Here is a 22,965-nt window from a genome sequence, read left to right as displayed (position 1 = left end):
TAGAATGGCCGCAGTGGGGTAGGGAGCTGTTTTCCAGCATCAGCCAGCATCTGGGATGGAGAGAGGAGTAGTTCATGGTTAAGCTGGGTGGGAAAATGAATACTAACTAGAGTGGAACGGAGAGCCCTGGGGAAAGTGGGCATTGTTGGGATAAAGCAGATGGCAAAGGGGATAAGCCACTTATGATTACATAAGGGGGGGGGGAAGACCCTAGACCTTTGAGTTTTAGAAGGAAAGGAAGTTTCTTAATGCTGGAGTTCCAGTTAGGTATGAGTCTATGCTTGCCAGAGGGTTTAGCGCCAGAATGGCCCAAGAGGGAGGTAACCGGTAATCTGCCTTTCAGCCACTAGGATGCTAGTACAGTATTTTACATAATCTCACATACTAACTAGGCTTTCTTAATGCCAGTGTTTGAATGGTTATCCTTAAAGTAATGTAGAAACTGTTCTCTTTCTAAATCGTACCCTTTCCTACTGTTCATAACTTGAAAGCAGTCTTTCATGATGAAAACTTTCTTTGGTGAACTGAAGTTGAATTCTGGTCAAGAGTAAAATTTAACTCTGCTTCTATCCCCATAATCCCAATATGCTGTTCTGTTTCCCTTTTCTTTTTTAAGCTGAAGCCACCCTTTCCCCCAAAAAAAACATTTAAAAATGGGTAACTGTTTAAAAAGTGGCTGCAGGCTGCATGTCAAGGTCATATTTTCCCTGGTCAGTGAATTGTGATGAATTTGAAGAGCGATGATTTATTATTTGTAAGATGTGGTAATTTTCAGATTTATTCTTTGAGAGTATGTGAGGCAGGATACGTCTTCATTTGGATTTTAAGAAGATCTTAAGTTAAGCGTCCGTGAAAAATTGAGAGTACTGAGGGGCAGCAGAGCTTTGTGTTTCAGGCTTCTTTACTGATTTTCGGCTAAGAAACAAAATTTGGTTCCCTCATTGCTAAGGTATGCCTAGAAATCTTAGTGTTGGTGCCGTGTAAGGGTACAGTCAAGTTGTGTTACAATTTTGGTGTCCGGGGACAAGGAAAACAAGCCGACTTCCATTTCTCCAAGTTCTGTGGACTGTAGAGAAGTTTATTGTATGTGACGCTGATCCCCGGGACGAGTCCGTGCACTCTCCACCAGGATCCATGAGGCGCTGAGGTGTCTTGTGATGATGAAGCTTTACTCAGTTTAAGTTGGTCGCACCTTGTAGATGTTAGTATCTTGCAGTGGTTCTGAAACTTTTGCATGTCTCAGAATTACCTGGAGGGCTTTGGAGACATACTGCCTTAAGTCAGAGTCCTTGCTTTTCTACTTCCTAGCTGCGTCACAGGAAGCAACCCACTCGACTCTCTTGAACCTCAGCTTTCTCATCTCTAAAACGGAGATGAAAACCCCAGTCTCCCAGGACTATGAAGATTACACAGGATAATAGCTATGTGGCAGACCAGGTCTATAGCAGGAGCCCAATAAATGACATCTGTTACTATATTATAATCTAGTTTTTCTTATTCCATTGAGTCCTGTGACCTTTGATATTACTCTGTGGTAAACACGGTGGCAGAACTAAAACTATCAATGGCTCCTGAGCACTCCCTGTGTATCTTGATTCTCTGTGCTCTTTCTCCATATTCCTGTTGTATTAGTACACATTTAGCATTTACAGTGTGGTAGGAAGAAATAGCTTGGCTCATCACTCCATTATTGCATCCACCTTTGAGGTGGAAGTGGCAGCTTCTTTAACAGCTGTGCTGTAACACTGCTCAGTAGTTTAGGGCAGGAACTGAAGACTGTGTATCCAGTTGAAACTTCAGGGGACATTTTGGGCCATGCTTAAAAAATGACCCAAGCCTAGTTTACTGGGGTGACATTTTAAAAAACCATTGCTTTCTGAAAAGGGCTGCTGTATTTAATTACAACTGGTTGGGCTTTCCAGATGTCTCTGACATCTGGAAGTTCTACGAAGGGTGGTAGATAGAGTCTGAGTCTTGTATGGCTCTATGACAAGGATGTTCATCAGCGACTGGATGGGAGAAAACACGTTTTGAATAGCTCAGGTATCCTCAAACCAAACTTCTGAACACTGAAAAAAAGATGGGCTGTAAAATAGAGACTCTTTCTGCAGCCAGAGTGGACTTTGGTGCCAACAGGCAGCTGTGCCAATACAGGGAGAGAGCGGTAGCAGGCCAATTTAAAACAGCAGATCAGTTAACAAATTAATAATTTCATTTTGGCTTGGAAATGCGTTATTATTCTCTACCTGCCCCCCTACCCAGCAGATTCACCTTCTGATTTATATTCTGCTTAGGGAGACATTAAAATGAATCGTCCCTGAGTACACATCTACCGTAAGTGGGCAGAAGGCAGTCCATAAGTTGGCCGGGTTTAAAAATTAGCTGTGGCTAAACCATGCTCGGATAATTGGAAGTTGACTTTGTTGTTTTGCCCAGGCCCAGTTTTATTTCTATGGTTGTCTTTGTTGTGGAAGCAAGGAAAAGAAAGAAGAGGAAGTTTAGGAGAGAGCAAGGAAAGTAAAAGGCATCCACAGACAGGGCTTCTTACGTGGGATTCTTGGTTTCCATATGACCTAGCGAGAATTTTCAGTTTTTCCCAGTAGTTCAGCAAGTATTTACTGCACACAAATTGCATTACTTGTATCATGCTAGACAGTATTGGGAGTGGCTATTAAAAGAAGCAGAAAATACTCTTTCTGACCTTGGGGAACGTATAGACAGGTAGGGAGATTGAGTCAGTACTAGGAGTTTGAAATTCTGTGAGGCAACACATTATATATATATATATATATATATATATATATATATATATATAAAATATATATTATATGTACACTATGATGAGTATGTGTGTGTGTGTGTATGCGTGTGTATATACTATGGATGTATATGTATATATTTATATATATGAGTAATTTATACAAAGTGAGTTGAGCCTGTAGTCTGGAGAGTGGAAAAAAAAAAGTCTGATAATGGCCTTTCCAAATATTTGTGTGAGAGGTCCAGGAGGAAAAAAAAAAAAAAAAGGTAAAAGTTCGGTGAGGAGGAATCCTTTTTAGATGAAAAAATCCTTATCACGAATGCCGTGTACTGAAATGGAGACGCCTGAGGGCCACTGCCACAGTGCATGGCATGGAAGACACACAAGCATCACAAAAGGGATTCAGGTCTCAGATTGCAATGATTCAACTTTGGAGTGTGAAAGACACACCAGATATTCACATGGTTCTGCTGAAGACCAAGACTGAGGAAAGCCAACTCTTAGTTTTGATCTAGGAGAAATGAGAAGCACTAAAAAGCAAACCAAAAATGACCCTGGTAACTTAGCATGGCATTTTGAGGTGACTTCGCATTTGGCAAGGACTGATTAATTTCATGGTGATTGCTTAGGTTTTCTAGATATTTATGATATCTAGAAATTGTATAAAATCTTATGGCTAGATCCTAGGTCTAGCATAAAGCTATGATGAGATGTTTTCCTTAAATGCAGTAAAATTACTTCCTTACAGCAGGAGATGGAAGTAGTACTTGAATAATAGGGAAAATGTATGGCAGTGGGTAGAAAAGCTAAACTGGTTGTATGAAAATGTGAGTGAGATTCAAACTTCTGCTTTTTGCCTCCTTCATTGTTGGAATTGATTATCTTTGTTCCTTTTATGGCTTTTGTGCTCTTCTCAATTTTATTTTATTTTATTTTTTAAGTAAGCTGTATGCCCAACATGGGATTTGAACTTATGACCCCAAGTCCAGTTTAAGGAGGTCTCTCTGACTGAGACAGCCAGGCCCTTCCTATTCTCAACTTTAAGTAAGGACTCATTGATGCCCGTTTTGCAGATGACATAGTAAATGGACGTAATGAGGTACCTGAGATGGCTGGCAAACCCAGTCTCCCCACCCCCAACACACACAACAAGTTTAGGCTGTGGATAGTAGACTATATCACTCTTCAAGGGTGTTGCTACTGTGTGACTAGACAGGTTTTGATTTTGGCAGTTTTTAAGCATCAGATTTTCTCAGAATGAGTAGGGATCCAGCAATAGTGAGGAGATTGAGAAAGGGTATGGTTTGGATTAGAAAGGACTGGGGTGGTCATAGTGAAGAGCTAGCTCCAGGGAGATCGCAAGCCCTGGCCACTCTGTTGAGATGAACATCTAGCCTCCCAAGGTGACTACTTTGGAGGTAACTTCATTCATTTGAATGAGTAAGCTCTCATGTGTTTAACAGATAGTTAAAATTCTTTTGTATCCAGTCTCATAAATGTTTATAGGCCAGGTTTTTAAACATGGAGATACCAAGGAGTCTATGAAGGTGTCCACACTATAGCCATGTGTGGGTAACTACTTAGTCTTCTCAGTAAACAGAGGAATTAAATGTATCTGGGAAGAGGATGTAGTGTCTCCTATAAGACTTATCCCTTGGGGTAGAACCAAAAGAAATATTTGGGTAGAAAAAACTCCAGGGGAACTAGAAAGTGCTACAGTAGATTAGTCAGGCAGAAGGCTGGGATGAACAGTGCAGAGGGCCCCTTCCTCCTTTCAGTTGCCCAGCAGATTATTTCCAGTTGATTGTGTGTGTGTGTGTGCGCGCGTGCGCGCGCGCATGTGGTGGTGTATAGTGGTAAAGGAACCCTTTTGCGTGAAGGGGGGTAAAGTAAAGTGATTGGGGCATGGATAGGGACACCTGAGTTTCAGGGAATGACACTGGTTAATGGCAGGGGAAGGCGAAGGGATGAGGATATTAGGAAGCCTGCGGAGAATATTAGAGTACCTTTATATGGGAAATCGTTAAATTAGGATAATTTACACCGGGAGAACTTCCTCATTAGTGGTTGAGGTTTGGTATATATGATTAAGTAGGGAAAACAGGACCATCAGTCTCCTGTCGAGTATACAGGGAAGAAGGCAGAGCGGCGGGGAGGGTAAGGTCTGTGGTCAAGGTTCCATATCTAAAGCCAGGTAAAGTCTTCCTTGTTGGGTACATGTACACTTTCCTATTGAAAACAACTGATGTTGAGACATTTTGACCTCCCTCTAAAGGCACTTCAGTGACTAGGTGGAAGTCCTGGCCTCTTCCTTTCAGCCTCAGGATTTAAATGTCAGTGGCCTCTTGGATCCCCTTGGGGGTGTCTTAAATGCTGCTTTTACCAAAGTGGGGTAATGGGCTGGCCTCTCCTTTGATTCTATGTTTGAATGTGAATGTCTCTGTCTTATGGGAGCTTTACCCAGAGCGCTGGATTTCTGTTGGAGCAATAGGTCCCAAAGTTGGTTTTCTTTACACATTAGTCATCACTGACCCAACCCTCCTTCTTAAACTGTCTACTAGCCACGCCTATTCTCTTGAGGACAGATTCAGGGCCAGGCTTCAAGAAGAATATTTTCCGGCTCTTTCATTTTTTAAAGTCATAATTGCTTCCAGGTCACCAGACAATGTGAACCAAAAGAAGCCTGGGGGAGTACTACCAGATTTAGTTTAACTGAGACCTTCTTAATCTTGAATTTCTAATTTATTGGCTGGATAGTAAGAGTCCAACCATGAATAAATGGACAGGTTTCATGCTACGCTTAAAGGGCCTAGTTGTATTCCATATGTTGCCAGTGCCTGTTGTTCTGCATGTAGGGGGTCTTTGGTCCCAGTGGAAGCTACGTGATTCTGGGGAACCCATTCACAGGATAAACACCCTGGCCAGCCATGTTCAAGGTTAACGTTCTACCAAGGCAAAGACATTTTGTCAGATAGGTGCTGTATTATCTCCTTTTGTGTCCTTCCCTTCCTCATACGCATGACGACCATACTTTTGCTTGTAGTTGTTGTGAAATCTGCTTGTTTTGGCATCTTCATTTCAAAACAAAACAAAAACTGTCTACCCAATCGGTAAAATCTCCTTTGAGCTTTTAGTGCTGCCCATCCCTTATTATCAGCTCCCCCTAACCCTGACTTGGATTATAATTTGATGTTCTTCCCCTTTTGATAACATATTCTCTCAAAACTTTTCTGAAATGTCTGTACTCAGTGCTTCCCCACAGTGTTTCAGTTTGGCCCACGATGGTGAAATATTTCAGGTTCCCCTATTTCGTTTTTTCTCTTTTGGTTGTTATATTCTGTGGGCTTCTCTTTTATGCCTTTCACACCTGCCCTTGACTTCTAGAAGTTGTTTTTTCTTTTGGATTTTTGGGGGGAAAGATCTCTGCTTCATTATGGTTTGTCTTCTGCTATCTGCTCACCCTCAGCTTAACTGCTCTTTTCACCATTTTAAAGTTATTGCTCTCCTGTTAGTCCATTTCTTGTTGGTTTCCCCTGGTTTGTAGTGTGCTGATTATGTCTGCGTGCCTGCTCTCTGCTTGCTGGATTCATCCCCTCGGATCTTGGTCAGTCCCTCTACTTAAGTGTGTGTACATGTGCCTGCTAAATTGAAGCGTTGTATTTCTTTATTTTTTGCAGCCTATGCTGATCACCGCACTGGGCTGGTGGAGCATGTGCTCTCCTTTGTTCTCACTGAGTTGGACGTGTCTTTCAAGTTTTTCCCCCCAAAGTGGGGATAGCTCACAGTGGTCCCGCTGCCTTCCAGGCAGTGACCAGTATTTGATTCTGGGGCCATGCAGCTGTTCGTTTCTTAACAATTACATGGTTGTGATATCTGGGAAAATCCTTTGAGGTATTTCGTATGCTTGTGCCCATGTTTCCTGGGTCACTTGGGATTACCAGGTTTCTTCGAAGTTCCTTTTAGGAACTTTGCCGTCAGCCTTTGATGTGATGGTTCCCATCAGAGAGAGCAAGAGAGAGACTAAGAAAGCACACCACACGTGAGTGCAGGCTCTGTGAGCAGAAGCAAGTCGGCACACGAGAACGTGCACACCAGCGGAGCCTACGGAGTGTGGTGTGTCTGGAAGGTTTTCCTTTCTGCTCACCTCTCCTGAGAAGGAGCGTACAATGGAGTGGTTGTTAATTTGATTGGATGTGATGGTGAGGAAACACAACACCAGGCCTCTTGGACCAGAATCTCCAGGGCTGGGACTTAGGAATCTGTGTCTTGAACAAGCTCGTTGGTGATCCTGGTTTGGGAGACATTGGCGTACATTGGCCATCTTGACTCCTCCTGTCCTGGTTGGACACTGACACCATCAGTGACTCTTTGGAAGTTCCCTTTGCTTGCTCTCTGGCTCAAGAAGACCAGTCTTGCCTTCCTGTGTAGACCACTTAGCTCAGGGTGCTCTTATCTGTAATATCTACCTCTCCTCTTCCCTCCTCTGCAAAGGCTACTGTTAATAGCAGCAGTGGGCTTTCCATAGGAAGAGGGGCTGCTCTGAGAAATTCCTAATGGAAGAGTGGGAAGCCAAGGTGAAGCAAATATTCTATCTTCAGGATCTTACGAAAGTGGGGGTGCCTCCAGGTGGTCCTAAAATGTGTGGTATTGTCTGGTAATTATTTTGGTTTTTACTTGGTTTTCTTTTTATTGTTGTTGTTATTGTGTTTTGGAGGGGGGGGGTAGCTTCTAAAAACTCCTTTATCTAGGTGGTGATATTTTCTATGTTCTGTTTTCAGATGCCAGGATTCATTTCCCCCCACCTCTGATTTCTGTCCGAGGACCTACAAACAACTAATCCCCTCTAAATAGAACAAAAATCAGCCCAAGAGCGAAAAACCGATGGTTACTGATTTATATCTGCTGCCTACAAGTATTCAGATAGGCACTAAAACTTAAACTTTGTGTTAAAATTCATCTTATGCAAGTATGACCCCCTTCATGCTTGACTCTTCCAGTGCTTCATACAGAGAAAATAGTTTTTTAAAAGTACCTGGTGTATTGGTCAACAGGCTGAGCTGGTGTTGTGTTGTGTTGTGTTGTGTTGTGTTGTGTGTTTTTAAGTAGGCTTCATGCTTGTGGAGCCCAGTGAAGGCTTGAACTCATGACTATATGATCAAGACCTGAACTGAGATCAAGAATCTGACATTTAACCAACTGAGCCACCCAGGTGCCCCTGAGCTGTTGTTTCTTGAACGGGGATATTCCAGGATATTCTAAGAAAAAGTCAAAACTTGAGGATGTTTGAGGATGGGATCCTGGTGAACTGACTGGAAGCAGACAGTCAGCCCATTTGTCTTACTCCTTGCTGAAATTTTTCTAAAAATTTGTATTAACCCACATAACTGTTTTAGGAATGTTAAGGATAATTTTCAGAAAAAGGTAAGATCATGAGTCTCATGCAGTTATAAAAATGAACATGCGTTAAAGATTTTATTTTACTCGTTAATCACAAGGGAACCAGACAGATGTTAGAGCCGGTTCAAAGAAAAAGTCCAAAAGCACAAATTTATATGGAGTAAAGGAATTGAATTGCAAATGGAGGCAAAACTGGTGCCCCCCCCCCCCCGCCCCCCGCAGTGGGGAGGGAAGTCAATCCGAATTCTATGGGACAACACAGAGTTTGCATATCCATCAGTTACCTGCAATTTACAGAGGTGCAAACTAGCTCAGAGACAATGAGAGATACTGGAATGGGGCAGCTATGCAGGGTGTGCTGTGGGCAATGCGTGGTGCTTTTAGGAAAAGTACAGCATTCTCTTCTGTAGTAACTAAGCCTGGTGGACCCTTCTGGGGGGGGTGGTTGATTTTGCTTCTTGTAATTTCTCAGGGTCATCACCTCAATTTCTCATCCAGCGTTCAGTTCCATATAACACTCATTTACTGAGTACTTACCATCTGTAAGACATTGTGGAGGAACCAGAGACAGAAAAGATAGTTTCTTACCTTAAGTAGCTTGACTGGCCAGGGAGACAGACATGCCACATCCCCAGCTAGCCACACTGCAGGGAAGATAAGCGCCCGTGGGAGAGGTAAGGATGAAATGTTTGAGGAGAAGAAAGAGTCGAGGAGAGGGAAGAGTTAACCGATCAGGGGCTGAGGCTGGGGAGATGACATGATGACATTTAAGCCAGACTTTGAGGGGTGACAGAGAAAGGAGAAGAGGCACAGGAGAGGCCATTTCAGCGTTAGGAAACAGCAAAGTTTTAAAACTGGATGATCTGCTCAGGGAAGGGTCAGGAGCCGGGATGGCAGAGGCCACAGGGAAATAGCAGGATGTGGCCAAAGAGGAGGCCAGAGGAGGTCTGAGGCCAGGTCAGGGAGGGCCCGGAAGGCTGTGCTAAGAAATATGGGCTTGATTCTGAAGACAGGAAAGCTACTGAAAGCTTGTGAGGAGGGAGGGGGCTGCTGGGATCGAATTGGTGCTTTAGAAGATGAATTGATTATAAAATCAAGAGACTGGAGGCAGAGGGACCAGTTAAGAGGCTGTTGTAATATTCTGGGGGAGAGATGATGAGGGCCTGCATCGGGGTGGTGGCAGGAAGGGCAGAAGGCGAGGACGGAGCTGGCATTATTAAGGCTCGACTCCTGATTGGCTGTGGGCGGAGATGGTGGGGGAGAGGAGTTGAAGACGACTTTGCTGCTGAAATGTCCAGGCTGGGGGACAGTGGTGCCATTAACTAAGATAGGAAACATGCTGGGGGTGGGGGGTGGGGAGCAGGTTTATGGGAACAGATAATGAGTTCGGTTTGAGACACATTGAGTTTGAGGGGCTCGGTGGATGTCCAATTAACAGCGAGTCGCTGGCAGCTAGAAATTCTGGTCTGGGTCTAAGGAGAGAGGTCAGGGCTAGAGATATAGATTTGGGAGTCTTTGGTGCAGGAAGGGGAGAGTTGCAACTGGGGGAGCTCCGGAGCTGGGAAGCAGGAGGGGCAGGATTCACACGCCGCCCCCCCCCACCCCCACAGGTGAGAGAGGCCGGGTTGGGGAGAGCCGAAGAGAGCCAGACTGAGCTAGCGAGAAAGACAGAGACCGAGGAGGGCAAGAGAGACAGAGGGAGACGGAAAGACCAGAGACGGAGAGGGAAGGCTGAGTGGAGGGGAAGGAGAAACAAGGGGAAGGCCGAAGGGAAGGTGGGGAGGTGAGGGGAGAGAGAAGGGAGGTGAGGGGAGAGGGAAGCGAGAAACCAAGGGTGAGGAGAGAAAGGGGGAAGGAACCAGGGCAAGAACGGTGGGAAGGGCAGGAAGGTGGAGGGGCGCAGGCGGGCCGAGGGCTAAGGGAGACACGCGAGGGCTAAGGGAGACACGCGGGAGGGTTACAGAGGGAAGAGGGAGGTGAAGAGGAGTGGCAGAGGGGAATAGGAAAGGGGAATTGAGAGAGCAGGTGAAACGGAAAGAGAGCCAGAGAGAGATGGGGCAGGGAGGCAAAAAGGCGAGGTGAAGAGATGGGGGCTGGCAGAGGTGAGGCGAGACAAAGCAAGACCAGGGCTAGGATTCTGGGGTGGGTGGAGAGAGAGTCGGCCCTGGACACCCTGGCTCAGGAAAGCCAAGAGCGGCCAAGTACAGCGAAAGGCAAGGGCAGCAGTAACCTGTGCTGCAGAGAGAGGGAGGTAGGCGAGGACCAGGACGAGAATGGGGGCTGCTGCCCTAGTACGGCTTCCCTCCTTTTCTGGGAGCCTCTGCACCAGCCACCTGGCCTCCTGGCTCTTTCTCAATCTTAGCTTGCAGCCTCCTGGCCTGGGACCTTTGCACAGATTGTTTCCTCTGCCGGGAATGCTCTTCCCCCAGATACACACATGGCTCACCCCTTCGCTTCTTTCAGGTTGTTTAAATGTCTCCTTCTCAGCAAGGCCTGTGATAAACACCCTCTTTGAAAACCGTAGCCCATTCTGCATCCCCCTCCCAACCCCAACCATCGCTCTGCCCGTTAGCCTTGTGTTCTACCACCTTCTAACATCCTGCAGCAGGAGGCGTGGGTATTGTCCGTCTCATCCCACGAGAGTATAAGTTCCGTGAAGGCAGGGATTTGGGGTCTTTTTTGGTAGTTTTTGAATCCCCAGTACCTGAGACCATGCTGGCACGTAGCAGGAACCCAATAAATATTTGTTGGACGAGTAAGTGCTCTTCTGTTGAATATGGACAGTCTCTGAAAATTATATAAAGAATAAGCAAAACAAACCCCTGGTGTGACTCTATTGTACTGATTTACTTCGTGGGAAAGTGGAGAACAGTAGAAAATTCTGATCACTGGAGGGTTCTGTTCAGCTGAGCTTCGACAGAGAAGACTTTTAGCTAACTTGGGAGCTTGAGGGTCTCTTTTCTTGATGCCTCATTTTCTCTAGAATTGGCTGTGCGGTGGTTGTCAATGGCGACAGCTGGACATTAGCTGCCGAAGGGGGTGGTAGGTCATGGGGATGACTAGGCTGATAGAAAGGGACACGGACAGAAATGTGTGGTCTGTGATGGAACATTGTTTTTTGTTTGTTTGCTTGTTTGTGGTCCGAGTACAAGGAGTATTGCATTTGATTTCAAGGGAGCTTTAAACCAGCTTAAATATGTGTGTTATATCTCTGTAACTCCCAAGTCGAAATCAGAATAGAGCATTTTTGAAGGGCTTTTAAAGAAAATGTGTGCTTCCTCTGGAGAACTTAAATTGGTGCGTCACTCAAATACTTCAGTACCCATGGATTAGAGAGTTGACGAGCAAAAGATCCCCAGTAGTCTTTCAACGCATTGTTCATATATGGGAACAACCCTCTAATTGTAGTTGGTTAGGCTAAATGTGTGTGGAAAAATATACTGTCATCTCGTTTGTCTGGAACAGATGGAATTTCCTCGAACACTCAAGCATCTCTGTGTAGGTGATTAACAGCATCCTTGTCTCCGTCTTGAAACCTATGGAGTCCTGGAAAGCCGGTGCCCTCATCCCTGTTTGGACCTTAATTTTCCATAGCAGGCTGGCTTGCAGGAGAGACGGCTTTCCTGTGTTGGTACTATAATTGCCTTTGCTTGAATGTTTCCCTGTTAAAGGTGGTTCAAGCAGCCGTCCCTGTTCGGAGTTCTGATTGTTTGGAGTTCTTTTTCCTCAGGGGGAGCGGCCACAGCAGGTCCTATCTGGTGGTGAGTGGCTGTCATGATCTCGACAGCACCGCTCTACAGCGGCGTGCACAACTGGACCAGTTCTGACCGGATTCGCATGTGTGGCATCAACGAGGAGAGGTGAGGAGGCTGGGAAGGTGGCCGTGGCCGGCCCCCAGGGAGTGGTCCCCGCTCATCAGAGGGACAGCTGCGGCAGGGCTCTGGGAGGGACCCTGGGTAAGAGGCTTCGGTGATTTGTAATTTTCCTGGGATGGGGTGGAGCCGGGGGCGTGGGAGTGGCCTGTCCTCCCACGCTGTCCCCGTTCGGATGAAGGTGAGGAGGCCAGCAGATGACCTTTTGCCAACTAACATTTGTCTACTCATTAAGAACTGTCAGCCTGGAGTAAGGGGAAGCTCAGGCAATTGCAGTTTTTATTTGCTGCATCCATGTTCGGTGCTCAAGGATACGCACAAGATATTTTTGGTCCTTGATCTAAGCCTGGAAGAAAGGCAGTTTTATTATTCAGCTGTATACTGGGAACTGTTAGTGGGTATTCTGGTGATCAGCGCTTTCCTGCCTCACGAGGCTAATGACGATTCTTAGCCGATCCTTATGAAGTGTCTCGGGCAGATCTGACTGCGTACTGTAGTTGTCATACGGAACTAAGAGTTGGGGATGCCTGCCTGATCCATGTGTTTTAAATGTTCTGTTCACCAAAATATTTGGTTGACCAAGCTCTGCCGTTTACTGATCATGCCCCGTGGGAAAGACACTCAAAATGGCCTTCAGATTTTATATTTGACTCTTGTGACCTTTGGCCAAAGAAAGAGCTCTGCGCGCCTCTCCCGTTTTTAGAGAAGGCACGCTTGCTGGTGTTTAGCTGTTGTTTCCGTCCATCCACTGTTTAAATGCCAATGCATCAGATCAGTCCTCTAGAACACGGACTGTTCCAGCTTGTCCTGGGATTCAAATCCGGTGTTTCCTTGGGGAAGTCTTGCAAGCGTGTGCGTGGCTGTGTGTGCACGTGGGGGAACGTGTGTCTTTGTGAGTCTCTTCTTTTTCCTTCTGCTCTTGACAGGAAAAGTGTGAGGTTCAGGTTACGAGAAGAGACCATTTTTTTTTTTAAAGCCATTAGTGCGTAATAGTTTAATGTTTTCTATCCTGAGGAACAAGTTAGAGATGGACTTAAAAGGAATTTGATTTTAAGATACAGAAGTCAGGACTAAGGAAAGTAAGACTGAATTCCTCTCAGATCTGCGTAAGAAAGATGCTTTCCTTTGCATGTGAGGTACGGCTTTAGATAATGCCCACGAGTGGACAGGGGGAAGGCCAGGTGGTGGTATTGATTTGTGGAAGCATTCACTGGCAACTCGGCAACTCGTTAAAGGCATTTGGGCCTTGCGTGCAGAGATCTGGACTACAGCCTTTAATAAGTCAGTGCACAAGCTGCCTCGGTTCACTGTCCATTCTCAGTCCTGCTGAGAAAGAAACAGGAAGTGAGCCCCAAACCTGCCTTTCCCTCTTCATGGACCTTTCTTGGGATGTTAAATTACCAAATATGCCTAGTGGTTAAGATGACCTTTTAAGCATTGTCACTTCTGATCTCATCTACCCTTTATTGTCGCCTTCCTCTACAGTCTAGGCTGTGCTGGAGCTGCTTTCCGAAATGTGATCTCACCTTATTTAAAAACCATCTTTCTCAGCCCTTTACAACTTGTAGAACTTAGACATTTCGGGTATAAAGCTGCATGTGGGGGGTCAACTCTTAAAACTCTTTGAGAAACCTGCCGGCGTCGTTAGATGGAGTCGCAGAGATGGGGGCCGGGGCTTTCTGCAGGCCCCAGGTGGCTGACTGTAGTCACACCTCTGGCTCACTCTCCCTGTTGTCTCACTTGGTTGCTTCCTTTCTTGTATCCATTCATTCCTTCATTCAACCAACATTTACTAAATCCAGCAGGAGCAAGCCAGCAGTCACGGGACACTGATGGGGAGTGCTGGAGCGTGGCTCGTCCTGGCCCTGTGCGAGTCTGTCTGCAACATGGATAGACTTCCTGGGGGAATAAGGGAAGGCTTTCCAGAGGTGGTGACATCTGAGCCGGGGCTTGAGGGACGAGTAGGAGTTTGAGGTGAGGTATGTTTGGAGAAGACCCTGGCTGGGAAGAAGTTTGTCTTGGGGCGCGACGGGACTCAGGCAGGGAAAGTCTGCAGGGGCTGGAATCTGAGTGCCTGATGTGTGTGGTGTGGTCAGGGCCCCGTGGGCACTAAAAACGCTCTGGTTTGACAGCGGTGCTAGCCCTTCATAATTGGGAAAACAGCCCTGAAAGGTTATCGCCATTTCTGGTTTAAGTTCAACAAAGCCTGACGCGCAACAGCCCAGGGTCATCTCTGCCCGGAAGAGGTGGTGGGATTGATTTTCAGTCCTGATTGAAGCCTGCTTTGACCCCTGCTCCTTCCTGCCTGCCGCCTGCACCCTCCTAACCCTGCCTGGTTGACCCGCTTCTCTCTGGGCACCCCTTGCCTGCAAGCTCTTCCTGTCCCAGGCTCCTCTCTCCACGGAGCAGTTTAATGTTTGCTTAGCTTTGCACACCCCTCTCCTCAGAGAATTTGAAACGTAGCCACACGACATTTTCCCAGAGCCTCAGGGACTGGCACTTGGGCCTGGGCATGGCTGGAGTAGCCGGGACTGCTGCTTCCGCCGCTGTCCCCAGAGTCCCCGGGCCACTGGCTCTGTGGGTCGGCCTTGGAGGGCAGGTGGCTGCCCTCAGCGTTCAGTTCAAGGGGATTTTAAGGGTATGGGAGCCCAGCAAGGGCAGCTAGCTCCCCTCCCTGTGGTCAGGAGAGGAAAGAATAGAAATAGCGAACATCCCTCCCCGGCAGTGTTGGCAAAGGGGGCTGGCGGTGCCACTCGTTCCCCTTGCCCTCCTCCCTAAACCCTCGCTGGCCAGTCTTATTTGAACATGGTTCTCCGCAGCCCAAGGCTGGGTATAGGGCCCGCTGTTCCGGTCTCCCAGGACCCGATATCCAAGTACGTTTTCCCTTTCCTTCAAGGTCCCCCTTTCTCCCCTTCCTCAAGACCCCTGACTGCCTCTCCAGCCCTTGCCTGTCCTTACAGTCATTTCTGTTTGTCACCAGCAGTCATTGCCAGCAGTGGAAACCTCCCACTTCTGCCAGCCTAGCTGCCTTTTAAAGGGAACAGATCTCCACCCCCCTCCCCAGTTAATCCTTCCTGGAGCCCTGGAACGATAGGGAGAGGCCTGTGTGATCTCCCTTGCCTTTTTTGCTTCTCTTGGCCCAGGGACAATTTTGGAGTCCATCAGTGGGGCCCTGTTCCAGTGAGAGGGAAGGGGTTAGCAGGACCCTCCCCATTTTTGTGGGGGTTGGCTGTAGGCTCCGTGACTGTCCTAGGCTAGGGTAGCTGGTGGGGCAGATGCTGGCTTCTTCCCAGGCTGTTGTAGAGCTGAGGGGGAGGGGGAGGAGCAAACTCCAAGGCGGTCCACTTCCCCAGAGGCCCGCAGAGCGTGCCTGTGCTTCTCGCCTCTGGAACTGTACCACAGGACCTCTGCCGGAGCTTTATTCTTCTACCCAGACCTTCCACTTAGCCACTCACCTGGGCTCTTGCCCCAGTGGCGTCCTCCCTTGGGCAGACAGTGGTGGGTTTCTGCTGTAACCAAAAAACTAAACTTCAAGTGGGTGTTTGTCCTCTCTCCAACCTCACCCTCCTCGTCTTTTTTCCCTCCTGAGGTTCTTACGGAAAACCTGCAGAAGACTTTTTTGGGTAGGTTGGGGTTCAGTTAGGCTTTCCTCCTTCGCAACCCAGCTCTCTGGCCTCGAGTCCTTCCCTTTGCAATATACCAACTTGAATTTGGGGTCTGTGGCCTTGAAGGCCTCCCTTTGGGGTGGGAGTGAACTTGGGGTGCTAAGAGAACAAGGGGAGAGAGGGGAGCTGCCAGGGCATGGGCTGGAACTCAGTGGCACTTTCTGAGACTGACCCACTGCCTACTGCGCTAAGGAGGCACCTTCAGTGGTACTTTAGAATAGGGCAAGAGGTACCCTGGAGGGAGAGAAGTTGTGCCCTTGAAATGCCCCTCGGCACCCAGTGACCCGGTGGCCTCAAATCAGTATCATTCTATGCGCTAATAAATCTGTATCTGCTCTAGGCAAGCAACCTCATCAGGTGAATAGGTGATGATTCAGACTTAGAACATGACACACAATGGAGGTGGCTATTTGTTTCAGAAAATGATTACCCTTACGATACCTGCAGCCCACTTCCATTATAGACTTAAAATAAGATTGCACTTAAGAGAAAACTGATTTGCATGCCTTTTGAGATCTGCCTTTTGGCAATGCCCAGTACCTCCTGGATGGTCACATTGACAGGTAAGCTTGGGACAAAAGCAAAGGTGTTAGGCCATCCTCCACGCTCCTGGTGAGAGCCCCAGAGAACAGAATACACAGCCCAAGGAGGGGAGTCTAGTCAGATTGGGCTCCTTTGCAGGAACGTGCAAAGCTGGGCGTGGAGGCTCCGGCTCATGACCTGTCCCCCTCCCAGCCCAATTCCTTGTGATTTCCTCCAAGCCACCAAGGGAAGTGGTTTTATGGGAACCAGACGGGCAGGAGGTGTTCTGCCGAAGGTGGTGGTGGCCCAAAGACTAGGCCTCATGGCCCTTCTCTGGTTGTGTCTCCCATGCTAGAAGAGCACCCCTTTCTGATGAGGAGTCCACGACAGGTGACTGCCAGCGCTTTGGATCTCAGGAGTTTTGTGTCAGCAGCAGTTTTTCCAAGGTAAGGGGCCGTGTGGAGCCACATGTCACCCACCAAAGGGTGGCGCTGAACTGCCCGGGCGATGTGCCCAGTCTGCCATCCCAAGAAGGTGGGCAGGAAGGAACAGGGTATTTCCCAGGAGTTGCTGTATGTGAGACCGAAATCGGCCAGCTGCTCTTTGCTTCTGCTGAGACCTGGTTGGTCGAGTTGCAAAGAGGACCCGCTGCCACCTCTCCCCGGCCTCGGGACACTTGCACCGACCACAGAGAGCTAGCTAAGACGGGCACGCTGCTCTGTCGTTGCAGGTGGAGCTCACGGCAGTTGGAAGTGGCAGCAATGCCCGGGGGGCAGACCCAGATGGCAGTACAGCAGAAAAACTTGGGCACAAGTCAGAAGACAAGCCTGACGACCCCCAGCCCCAAATGGACTATGCTGGGAATGTGGCGGAGGCTGAGGGCCTGTTGGTGCCGCTGAGCGGCTCGGGGGACGGGCTCAAGCTTCCTGCTCCTGACGGTGCCACTGAGGCTGGCGACAGCAGGGCCGACTGCTCCTGGGCCCCCCTCAGCACCCAAATGAGCAAGCAGGTGGACTGCTCAGCAGCTGGGGTGAAGGCTTTGGACTCTCGGCATGGTGTGGGGGAGAAGAATACTTTCATTTTGGCAACTCTGGGAACTGGAGTCCCCGTGGAGGGAACCCTGCCTCTGGTTACCACTAACTTCAGTCCACTGCCAGCCCCCATCTGCCCCCCTGCTCCCAGTTCGGCCTCCGTCCCCCCGTCTGTTCCGGATCCGTTCCAGGTTCCCCTCTCTGTCCCCACCCCAGTGCCGCACTCCGGGCTAGTTCCCGTCCAGGTTGCCACTTCGGTTCCAGCCCCTTCCCCTCCTTTAGCACCTGTCCCAGCTCTGGCTCCGGCACCGCCATCAGTGCCCACACTCATCTCTGATTCAAACCCCCTTTCAGTTTCAGCCTCGGTCTTGGTGCCTGTGCCAGCGTCGGCTCCCCCTTCAGGTCCTGTTCCTCTGTCGGCTCCGGCCCCCACCCCCCTGTCAGTCCCAGTTTCGGCTCCTCCCTTGGCTCTGATCCAGGCTCCCGTGCCCCCTTCAGCTCCAACCCTGGTCCTCACGCCTGTCCCCACACCAGTTCTGGCTCCCATGCCAGCGTCCACGCCTCCAGCGGCTCCCGCCCCTCCGTCAGTGCCGATGCCCACCCCGACTCCGTCTTCTGGCCCACCCTCTACCCCTGCCCTCATCCCTGCCTTTGCTCCTGCGCCGGTGCCTGCACCCACCCCGGCCCCGATTTTTACTCCAGCCCCCACGCCCATGCCGGCTGCCACTCCGGCTGCCATTCCCACCTCTGCACCCATCCCGGCCTCCTTTAGTTTGAGTCGAGTATGTTTTCCTGCAGCTCAGGCACCAGCTATGCAAAAAGTCCCATTGTCCTTTCAGCCAGGGACAGTGCTGACCCCAAGCCAGCCGCTGGTATATATCCCGCCTCCGAGCTGTGGGCAGCCACTCAGTGTGGCCACACTGCCAACGACCTTGGGGGTCTCCTCAACTCTTACCCTGCCTGTCCTGCCTTCCTACCTTCAGGACAGGTGTCTCCCTGGTGTGCTGGCCTCCCCAGAGCTCCGGTCTTACCCATATGCGTTTTCTGTGGCCCGGCCTCTGACTTCAGATTCCAAGCTGGTCTCTCTGGAGGTGAACAGGCTTCCCTGTGCGTCCCCATCCGGCAGCACCAGCACCCAGCCTGCGCCCGATGGGGTCCCCGGGCCTTTGGCAGATACTTCCCTCTCTACTGCTTCTGCCAAGGTGCTTCCAAACCCACAGCCTTTGCTGCCAGCCCCCAGCGTGAGCTCGGCCCCACCACACCCCGCCAAGATGCCAGGTGGTGGCGAGCAGCAAACAGAAGGGACTTCCATCACCTTCTCTCCCCTCAAGTCACCGCCACAGCTGGAGCGAGAGATGGCCTCTCCACCTGAGTGTAGCGAGATGCCCCTGGACCTCTCCTCTAAGTCCAACCGCCAGAAGCTCCCGTTGCCGAACCAACGCAAGACGCCCCCCATGCCCGTGTTGACCCCCGTGCACACCAGCAGCAAGGCCCTCCTCTCCACGGTCTTGTCTAGGTCTCAGCGCACCACCCAGGCTGCTGGGAGCAATGTCACCTCATGCCTGGGTTCTACTTCCTCGCCCTTCGTCATCTTCCCTGAGATCGTGAGGAATGGGGACCCGAGCACCTGGGTGAAGAACTCAACTGCGCTGATCAGCACCATTCCCGGCACCTACGTGGGAGTGGCCAACCCAGTGCCTGCATCCCTGCTGCTGAACAAAGACCCTAACCTGGGCCTCACCCGAGACCCCCGCCATCTCCCCAAGCAGGAGCCCATCTCCATCATTGATCAAGGAGAGCCTAAGAGCACCAGTGCCCCCTGTGGCAAGAAGAGCAGCCAGGCTGGGACTGAGGGACAGCCAAGCACAGTCAAACGTTACACCCCAGCCCGCATCGCCCCTGGGCTCCCGGGGTGCCAAACCAAGGAGCTCTCTCTGTGGAAGCCCACGGGGCCAGCAAATATTTACCCACGGTGTTCAGTCAATGGGAAACCCACCAGCACCCAGGTCCTGCCTGTTGGCTGGTCACCATACCACCAAGCGTCTCTGCTTTCCATTGGCATTTCCAGTGCCGGGCAGCTGACCCCCAGTCAGGGGGTGCCCATCAGGCCCACCAGCGTCGTTTCCGAGTTTTCTGGTGTGCCGTCTCTTGGCCCCAGTGAAGCTGTGCATGGACTTCCAGAGGGGCAGCCACGGCCTGGGGGTCCCTTTGCTCCAGAGCAGGACACTGGCACGAAGAACAAAACTTGTCGGATTGCTGCCAAGCCTTACGAAGAACAAGTCAACCCTGTCCTCCTGACTCTCAGCCCTCAGACAGGGACCTTGGCACTGTCTGTCCAGCCTAGCGGTGGGGACATAAAAGTGAATCAGGGGCCTGAGGAATCAGAGAGCCACCTCTGCCCCGACAGCACTCCTAAGATAGAAGGTCCCCAGGGGGCTTGTGGCCTGAAGCTGGCAGGAGACACAAAGCCTAAAAACCAAGTACTGGCTACCTACATGTCTCATGAGCTGGTCCTGGCCGCCCCCCAGAACCTGCACAAGATGCCCGAGCTGCCTTTGCTACCTCATGACAACCGCCCCAAGGAACTCATCTTGGATGTGGTCCCAAGCAGCAAGAGGGGCTCCAGCACAGAGCTGTCACAGCTTGGAAGCCAGGTGGACCTGGGGCGGGTGAAAATGGAGAAAGTGGATGGTGATGTGGTCTTCAATTTAGCCACCTGCTTCCGGGCTGATGGCCTCCCAGCAGCTCCCCAGAGGGGCCAAGCTGAAGTTCGGAATAAGGCCGGGCAGGCTCGAGTGAAACAGGAAAGCATAGGTGTCTTTGCTTGCAAGAACAAGTGGCAGCCAGACTCAGTGGTGACTGATGGGGTGACCGAATCTCTGCCGCCCAAGAAAATGAAGTACAGCAAAGAGAAGGACGGTGAGGAGCAGCAGCCACAAGCCAAGGTCATAGCCCGGAGTTCCCATGGACCCAAGGTGAGTGTGGGGCTGAGGTCGAGGGCAGGGCCCGGACACCAGAGGTTTGCCTTCTCCTGCAGATGTCAACCTCCCACTGCAGTGTTGTGGAGTAGCTCTGGGAACTCAACTGATTGGAAGGCTTGTGGAACGTGCTTACTGACCTGCTGTCCTCTTTCTGAGTCACACTGTCCATATATGGTGTTCTGTCACGAGGAGGGGCTGGCTCGTATTTTGTAGGATGAGGGAAGTGATTTGGTCCCTGAGGCCAGGGAGCCCCTTGTCCCAGATGGGGTTGGAAAGCAGAAGAGGGGACTGGCAAGGAAGATCAGTTAATAACAGGCCCCTCCCCGCATAACCATTCTTCCTTTTCCTTTTCCGAGATGACAGCTAGCCTTGAGAACTAGGGATTCTCAAGGGGAGGGGAGGGGCCTTTGATAGGGTCGTTTTCTGCACCACTGGGGGAGCCTGCTCAGGATATGCTTGCAGTTTTGTGGGGCCGAAGCCAATTTGGCTTCTGGGCTCATCTGCCAGTTTCCTATCCACCCAGTGCTTGGGGTGACAGCTTTGTGTTTAGGCCCATTGGGAATTTGGTGTGCAAGACAGGTGGGCATCTGGGTCTGGGTTCTTAACGGTGGCAGGGATCTAGGCCCAAAGGTGAGCCAAGAGGATTCCACTTGAATCCCGTGGTGTTCCAGAGGGGATCCAGAAGCCACTGGTGATCCAAGGAGATGCTTGAAGCAGTTGAACATAGGACTTCTCAAAAAATGTGGAGCAATTTAGGGGCACCTGGTTGGCTCAGTCAGAAGAGCACGTGACTCTTCTTCTCGGGGTCATGAGTTTGAGCCCTGCGTTGGATGTAGAGGTTATTTAAGTAAATAAAAAACTTTTTTAAAAATGTGGAGCAATTTGAAGCCTTAAGTTAAGAAGCCTTCAAATTGAATGTTTTTGTTTTTGTGTTTTGTTTTTTTGTTAGAGGTTGTATTTATCTAGGAGAGCCTGGGTGGCTCAGTTGGTCAGGAGTCTGCCTTCTGTTCAGCTCATGATTGAACCCTGTGTTGGGTTCCCTGCTTGGTGGGGTGCCTGCTTCTCCCTCTCCCCTCCCCCATCTCGTGCTTATGCTCACTCGCTCTCTCTCTCTCAAATAAAATCTTTAAAAAAATTAGAAAAAGATAGCGTTTATTTATCTGAGGGGGAGTGGGGGAAAGCAAAGAGAGAGAAACAGACTCCCCGGTGAGCAGAGAGCCCAATGTGGGGCTCGATCCCAGGACTCCGAGATCATGACCTGAGCTGAAGGCGGACGCTTAACCAACTGAGCTACACAGCCACCCCACTTTTTTTCTGGCTGTTGGTTGCAATATTTTATTTTAATTTTATAGATTTTATGAAGTTTTATTGGAATGCAGCCATGCTCTTCTTTTTTTTTTTTTTTTTACATTTTTCAGTTTCAAATTAAATGTTGATATACACTAATGAACAGATTTCTAGCCAGAATACCATGAATTTGGGTTTGTGGTGGAAGCTCTTAGTCTTTTTTGGAATATAGAATGTTTTGGGAAACTGTAAGACCCTGTCCACAGAAACATGACCTCAGAATTTTGCCAGTAATTTCAAGGAGTTCATGGGCCCACCCCCTCCACAAAGCCCGCCCATGGGTTCCAAATTAAGAACCCCAGGGATAGAGTTTGGGTGAGTTTTCTCAATGATCTCACAGCCATCTCTGTATGGCAGAGACATGCCAAATAGGAACACAGGTCATAACATAGTAGAGCATATGTGTAGCATTTGCTCAAGTAACTGTGATTTGTCCTTAGTGGTAATAAGAAAAATCATTTATGTCATTATACGTGCTGTATGTTATACACACACATACACACACGTGGCATATATATTATATGCCAAGTGCTTTCTACACACGTCATCTAACTCAGTCCTTCCAATAACCCTGTGAGGTGAATACTATACCCAGCTTACAGATAAGAAAATGAAGGAAACAAACTAAATGGGCAAGTTACCCAACATTACACAGCTACTAAACGGCAGAGCTGGAACTCAGATTCTGGTCATCGGCTCCGAAGTTCATGACCATCGTCCGCTATGACACCCTGTCTTCTACTCTCCTTATGTATGACTGTTTCACGGACCATTTGGCAAGCGTTTGCTGAGTGGTTACTACATGCTGTTCCCTCCGGGGCAGTGAGCTGCATCTTCAGGAGGGCAGTACAGCGCTGTGGTGAGGAAGGTGCTTTCCAGAGCCAGGCACAGTGCCCAAGTTTAAATCTTGGTCCTACTTTTCCTAACTGTGCTATCGGTCAAGCGACTTAATCTCACAGGCCCTCAGTTTCCTCATCTGCACAATGAGACCGTAATAATACTTTCATAGGGCTGTGTAAAGATTAAATGAGATGATGCCGTGAAGTGTCCAAAATAGGCAAACTGATAGAGACAGAAAGTAGAATCGTGGTTGTATAAGGCTGGAGGAGGTGGGGAAATGGGTATGGGGTTTCCATTTGGGGCAGTGAAAATGTTCTGGAACTCGATGGTGGTTATATGACTCTGCAACTGTACTAAAAACCATGGAATTGTAAACTTAATCAAATGAACTGTATGGTATATCTCAAAAAATTACATGTCAATAAAGCTGATATTAAAACAAGTAAATGAGGTGATATATATGAAATACATATGAATGCTTAGAACAGTGCCTGGCAGGGAGTAAGTGCTCAGTGAATGCTCGTGGCTGCGGGTTGTTATTGTTAGTGT

The 22,965-nt window shown here is 49.2% G+C and overlaps 1 protein-coding gene across 7 annotated transcripts in view; it reads left to right on the top strand.

Annotated features, from left to right (window-relative positions):
* The window catches only part of BCORL1 (BCL6 corepressor like 1), a 61,476-nt gene that overhangs the window by 6,826 nt on the left and 31,685 nt on the right, over positions 1–22,965 (top strand). For 6 of the 7 annotated variants that reach the window (XM_059386077.1, XM_059386071.1, XM_059386074.1 and 3 more), the window contains 3 exons: positions 11,889–12,018; positions 16,573–16,663; positions 16,948–20,223. In XM_059386077.1, the coding sequence (XP_059242060.1) occupies positions 11,933–12,018; positions 16,573–16,663; positions 16,948–20,223 (3,453 nt within the window). In that variant the 5' untranslated portion in view covers positions 11,889–11,932. The remainder of the gene's footprint in view (positions 1–11,888; positions 12,019–16,572; positions 16,664–16,947; positions 20,224–22,965) is intronic. The other variant, XM_059386078.1, reaches the window with a different exon arrangement.

This window comes from Mustela nigripes, chromosome X, assembly GCF_022355385.1.
Source record: "Mustela nigripes isolate SB6536 chromosome X, MUSNIG.SB6536, whole genome shotgun sequence".
NCBI lineage: Eukaryota > Metazoa > Chordata > Mammalia > Carnivora > Mustelidae > Mustela > Mustela nigripes.
The sequence above is the reverse complement of the archived record's forward strand: the minus strand, read 5'-3'. Positions and strand labels throughout refer to the sequence as shown.